The sequence below is a fragment of the Lissotriton helveticus genome, chromosome 4_1 (genome assembly GCF_964261635.1).
Source record: "Lissotriton helveticus chromosome 4_1, aLisHel1.1, whole genome shotgun sequence".
In the NCBI taxonomy this organism is placed as follows: domain Eukaryota; kingdom Metazoa; phylum Chordata; class Amphibia; order Caudata; family Salamandridae; genus Lissotriton; species Lissotriton helveticus.
This window is the reverse complement of record NC_136063.1, coordinates 1,060,997,607-1,061,003,606: the sequence shown is the minus strand read 5'-3', so window position 1 is coordinate 1,061,003,606 and position 6,000 is coordinate 1,060,997,607. Positions and strand designations below refer to the sequence as shown.

At 48.9% G+C, this 6,000-nt stretch overlaps 1 protein-coding gene across 1 annotated transcript in view; it reads left to right on the top strand.

Moving 5' to 3' along the window:
• The first annotated feature begins 4,446 nt into the window (after positions 1-4,446).
• LOC144828980 (fibrous sheath-interacting protein 2-like) overlaps positions 4,447-6,000 on the top strand; it is a 364,242-nt gene continuing 362,688 nt past the window's right edge. The window contains exon 1 of the mRNA XM_078687657.1: positions 4,447-4,573. Coding sequence (XP_078543783.1) covers positions 4,554-4,573 — 20 coding nt within the window. The 5' untranslated portion in view covers positions 4,447-4,553. The remainder of the gene's footprint in view (positions 4,574-6,000) is intronic.

The window sequence follows — 6,000 nt, the reverse complement described above, 5'->3', positions numbered from 1 at the left end:
AGCAGGTGTTATTTTCCCATATCTGAAAGGATCGTTGGGCCAGAAAGGAGGAGAGCCAGGATAGAGCAGTACCTTCTACTCCTACCTTTTTGAGCCGTTTGATCAGGAGTTGGTGATTGACGGTGTCGAAGGCCGCACTTAAGTCGAGGAGGATCACTGCCACAGATCCCGCTTCGTCTAATAGTGCCCTGGCCTCCTCCACCGCCGCCAGGAGGGCGGTGTCAGTGCCCTGACCTGGACGAAAACCAGTCTGCGAATTTTTTAGCAGATTATTTGATTCCAGGAACTGGGAAAGTTTCTTGTTCACCAGTTTCTCGGCGATCTTGCTGGTCCCAGGGAGGAGGGATATTGGTCTGTAATTAGCCAATTCCACTGGGTCCAGGGAGGGTTTCTTTAGGAGCGCTTTTACAACTGCTGCTTTCCAGCTCGGGGGGACGAATCCCTGTTGAAAAGACGCATTAATCAAATGGGTGAGGGGGGGGATGATAATGGGAGCTACTTCCTTGAGGAACCGCAGCGGTGCGGGGTCCCTAGGGGATCCGCTTTTGATAGTTTTTAGCGTGTTCTCGACTTCTTCGATAGATATTTGCCCTCAAGAAGTCAGTTTGGGGGAAATCAAAGTGTCGAGAGGGTCGCCAATGTCGCTCAGGTTAGATGGAGGGATGGAGTTCAGGATTTTTTGAATTTTTTCTTGGAAAAAGCTGGCTAGCTGATGGCATTTTTCCTGATCTGCTTTGGGGTCTGGGGGGTTTCTGGAGGTGGGAACGGGGACGTTGAGAAGGTCCTTCAGGATGGTATAAGTTTCTTTACTAGAGCAGGCGGCTTTTTCAATTCTTTCCTGAAAGAATAGGCTTTTTGTTGTATTGATGGAGGATTTGTATACTGATAAGGAGGTGAGATAGGCATCCTTATTGGTCTTAGACTTCTCCATTCGCCAGGAACGTTCAGCTCTTTTGCAGTTCTGCCGAAGCGACTTGAGCTCTGGGGTATACCACGGGGCCGGTGGTATACGTTTGGTGTGTTTGAGGGTGGTGGTTTTGGGGAGGAGTGTGTCCAGAGAGGATGTGATCCATGAGCTGAACTGTTTGTCGGCAGTGATGGCATCAGGAGAAAGTAATGGGATGGAATTGGCGAGAATGGCAGACCACTCTGATGGTATGAGTTTATGCCAGCGTCTGTCGGTGACTTTGATTTTCGCGGACTGGGTGATACAAGTGGGAGAATTCCAGGAAATGGGGACTAAAAAATGATCGGTCCATGGCAATGACAGAGAGGGACTCGTGGTGATATTGGTGTCGTTCGTGAGGACGGGGTCTAAGAGGTGTCCCTTATCGTGGGTGGGCTCATTATTCACCAGTCGAATGTTAAGTGACAGGAGGTCCACTAGTAGGTCGGAGGCGGCCCGGTCAGAGGGATCTGTAAAATGAAGATTAAGGTCACCCACGATAAGAAAGTTGGAGACGGAGGCGGCCAATTGAGCGGTCGTCTCGGTCACTGCGTTAAGGAATTTCCCAGGAGTGCCCGGGGGACGGTAGATAAGCAGGCCCGAGATGGAATGCGTCGGGGAGGTTAGGAGGGAGAAGTGGCAGCTTTCTGCGTCTTCAATCTTAGCGTCATTGATTCTGCAGCTGAGATGATCGCGGTAGATTATAGCCAGCCCACCTCCTCTTCCTCTGGGTCTGTGGCGTGTTTGAATAAGATAGCCTGGGGGAAGGGCGATGACAATGTCAGCATCAGTATTGTCCGAGAGCCAAGTTTCTGTTAGAAACAATGCGTCTAAGCCTTGGTCCTGGATCAGCCCATTGATTTCGAGTGCGTGCTTGGGGAGGGAGCGACAGTTGAGTAGACTGAGTTGTAGCCTGGAATTGGCTAGGGTAAGGGTAGCTGTGTCACAGCGCGTGCAGCTAGTAAAGGGTTTACCTACATCGTGAATGTAGAGACAGCCTGGGCTTTTTACAGGTCGGAGGTCCCGAAGCGTGTCTGCTGAATACCTCAGGCGGCTGGGGGGTGAATCTGGCAGAATCCCTGGGCCTGGGTCCGTCCGGGCCCGGACGGGCCCAGACGGGCTTGCCTTAAGCGCGCCTTCGGCGCGCAAACGGCGCTCCCGCTGCGCTCGTCCGCTGCGCTTGCGTGGGAGGCACATTTGAAGTGAGAGGGTGTGGGCGTGGCCTGTTAGGTGGGCGTGGCCTCGCGTGTGCAGCGATGGCGTCCCTGGATCAACAATGTCCCAAAACAGCGCGAAATCCGCTGAATTGTCAAGAGCCTGCTAGGCGCTTTAGCCCAGAAGAGAGCACAGGTGAGAGTACAAGTTTTAAAAATAGATACACACAGAGGATCGACAATTTTAAAAAATACAGTTTTCTCCTCCGGCTTTCCGCCTCAGAGGTTAGGGTTCAACTGAACGCGCTAGTGATCAGCGCTGTTGTTATAGGCGGGGGTGTGTGGGCGTGGCCTGTTAGGTGGGCGTGGCCTCGCGTGTGCAGCGATGGCGTCCCTGGATCAACAATGTCCCAAAACAGCGCGAAATCCGCTGAATTGTCAAGAGCCTGCTAGGCGCTTTAGCCCAGAAGAGAGCACAGGTGAGAGAACAAGTTTTAAAAATAGATACACACAGAGGATCGACAATTTTAAAAAAATACAGTTTTCTCCTCCGGCTTTCCGCCTCAGAGGTTAGGGTTCAACTGAACGCGCTAGTGATCAGCGCTGTTGTTATAGGCGGGGGGTGTGGGCGTGGCCTGTTAGGTGGGCGTGGCCTCGCGTGTGCAGCGATGGCGTCCCTGGATCAACAATGTCCCAAAACAGCGCGAAATCCGCTGAATTGTCAGGAGCCTGCTAGGCGCTTTAGCCCAGAAGAGAGCACAGGTGAGAGTACAAGTTTTAAAAATAGATACACACAGAGGATCGACAATTTTAAAAAATACAGTTTTCTCTTCCGGCTTTCCGCCTCAGAGGTTAGGGTTCAACTGAACGCGCTAGTGATCAGCGCTGTTGTTATAGGCGGGGGGGTGGGCGTGGCCTGTTAGGTGGGCGTGGCCTCGCGTGTGCAGCGATGGCGTCCCTGGATCAACAATGTCCCAAAACAGCGCGAAATCCGCTGAATTGTCAAGAGCCTGCTAGGCGCTTTAGCCCAGAAGAGAGCACAGGTGAGAGTACAAATTTTAAAAATAGATACACACAGAGGATCGACAATTTTAAAAAATACAGTTTTCTCCTCCGGCTTTCCGCCTCAGAGGTTAGGGTTCAACTGAACGCGCTAGTGATCAGCGCTGTTGTTATAGGCGGGGTGTGTGGGCGTGGCCTGTTAGGTGGGCGTGGCCTCGCGTGTGCAGCGATGGCGTCCCTGGATCAACAATGTCCCAAAACAGCGCAAAATCCGCTGAATTGTCAAGAGCCTGCTAGGCGCTTTAGCCCAGAAGAGAGCACAGGTGAGAGTACAAGTTTTAAAAATAGATACACACAGAGGATCGACAATTTTAAAAAATACAGTTTTCTCCTCCGGCTTTCCGCCTCAGAGGTTAGGGTTCAACTGAACGCGCTAGTGATCAGCGCTGTTGTTATGCAACTAATAACCATTGACAAAGCCAATAGTCCTTACTTGTTGTAGGTATGATGTTACTTATTGTATCACATGTCTGGATGAGAAGTTGGCCTAACGGCTAGGGCGCTCGACCTCGGACCTGGGGATCAGGGTTCAAGTCTCGGTAACGATGCCAAAACCTCCTGTGATTCTGGGCAAATCACTTAATCTCCCCGTGCCTAAAATGAATGTGTGTCCTGATGTAATGTTACTAGTGCTATGTAAAGCGCTCTGACACCCCATTTGATTCGGGTCTAGTTCGCGCTATATAAAACTCTGCAAAAAAAATAAATGACAGAAATAGCAAAATACAAGGCAGGTGGCACACTATGCTAAACAGTTTTTTTGCATACTTTTTTGAAGCCACGCCCCTCATTACACTGGCCACGCCCCTTTGAGAGACCCCCCCCCCCCCCCAGTTTTTTCATCCCACTTAAAGCCCTGCCCATGATCTGCTGCATGGCTAAATTTATAAGGTCCCAAAGCCGAGACCTATTGGCTGTGCCAATGCTTGTTTTTTTTTCCATGCAGCTTTATATAGCGTGAACTCGACCCCAAGGTATTGGAGAACTTTACATGAGCACCGGTTACGTTACACAAGGACACATTCAGGCAGGGGTAGATTAAGTGATTTGCCCAGAATCACAGAAAGTGGACGCGACCCCGAGGTTCAAACCTTTATTTCCAGCAGCAAAGTCGGCAATAGAACCGAGCAGTCAGACCACATCCTCTCCCCACTCACTTGAGTCCAGTAGACAAGAAACACCAGATCGGCTGTGCGATAGTTCCAGAGAAACAATGCAGGTGCCTAAGGCGAACCCCTTGCGGGTGACGTCACAAAGTAGTCCCTCCTCTCATGGCCTAGTAGTATTGTGATGACAAGTGGACGCCGGTAATGAGCCAGCGATAGGGTACCCGCGCGCAAGCAATGACTCTTCACCTCTCGAAGACCAACTAACGCTGGGCTTGAAGAGCGATGAACGGGAATGGAGCTGGGTAAGCAGAAGGAGAACGAACAGAGGTTCAAATTAAGGTTGTTGCGTCCTTAAAACCCCTCCCGGGTTTACCGCTCTGATCGGCCGATCTCATAGCGGAAACGGTACAACATTGCGCCTCTTAGTTATTCAAAGTCGCGTCCCAAACCAGTATTGCACATTTTAGCTAGCGGCGCATAAATATAGAATACATTTTTGGACAACAGTGGTGATTAATACTTCCGGTGGCAACATACTCATATAAAGAGCGTTGGTGGTGTTGGGGGTGGGGGTTTTGTCCGGTGGTTAAAAATGATAATAATAAAAAATAAAAATAAAATATTTACCTGGTGCTGCCGGCAGCCTCGCGCTTCACTGCTTCCAGTCCCTGGCATCACGGATTCCCCACCCAATCTCCACACTGCTCCCAAGCAGGGATCTGGGCGGTTTCTCCAACCCAGCTGTGCAATACAGTTGGAATGGAGAAACCGAAGTGCACGTCAGTTTGACCGGCCAAAAACGGCCTGCCAAACTGATATGCACCCTTAGAAGTGCATATAGCCGCCCCCTACTCAACTGGCTCAGGCAGCAGCTGAAAATGAAACGATACCGAAATATTGTTTTATTTTTCAGCTGCTGGCTCTGAACCAGGAACCGCTGCTGAATAGTACCAACATGATTAACAATGTTGTCATCATTTAATATTTTTCATAGTGAATAGAAATACAGGAAGGAACTTTGAAAAGGTATACTACGCAACTATAGGTCAGATGTACAACTGAGTAGCACGTTCGCAAACCCTCTCTCTGATTTACTGACTCGGAGGCATAGCTGCCAAGGTTTCTGATTAGTAATGTGTGACATTTTCATAATTTCAATGTAATTATGAGTAACATTCAACAACTATGAGTGACACCTTCTCGCGATCATTATAATGTCACCCACACTTTGTAGTAGCACAGTACAGCCCAGACACCAGTTGCCGAGCAGGGCTGCAGAGAAACAATAAATTAAACAGAGAGTCCCTGCCTTAGCCAACCTATGCCTCCCTGGCTGGCAATCAATCATATTAATGGCATGATCAGATCATGATCAATTGACAGAGTCTGTCCAGGCTCTCTTCCACGTGGGACCCTAGGTCGACTACAGAGTGTGAGAGGCCCCCCCCCTTGCAGGGATCTTCTCTCTTTACAGTTCTTCAATTAGGCCATTATTTTACAGCAGTTTAAACTGACCCGGTTTTTGGCATGTATCAAATCAAATCAAATCAAAAACAACTTTATTCGGCTTTTCACAATGATAGAAACACCATAAAAGTTCACAAAAATACATTTTTTACACATTTACTCAATTTGTAAAAACAATTAAAAAACAGGAAATTTAAAAAAACAATTAAAAAAACACAGTATTAATAATGACTTAACTTTTACTTATATCCTTTGTACTTGG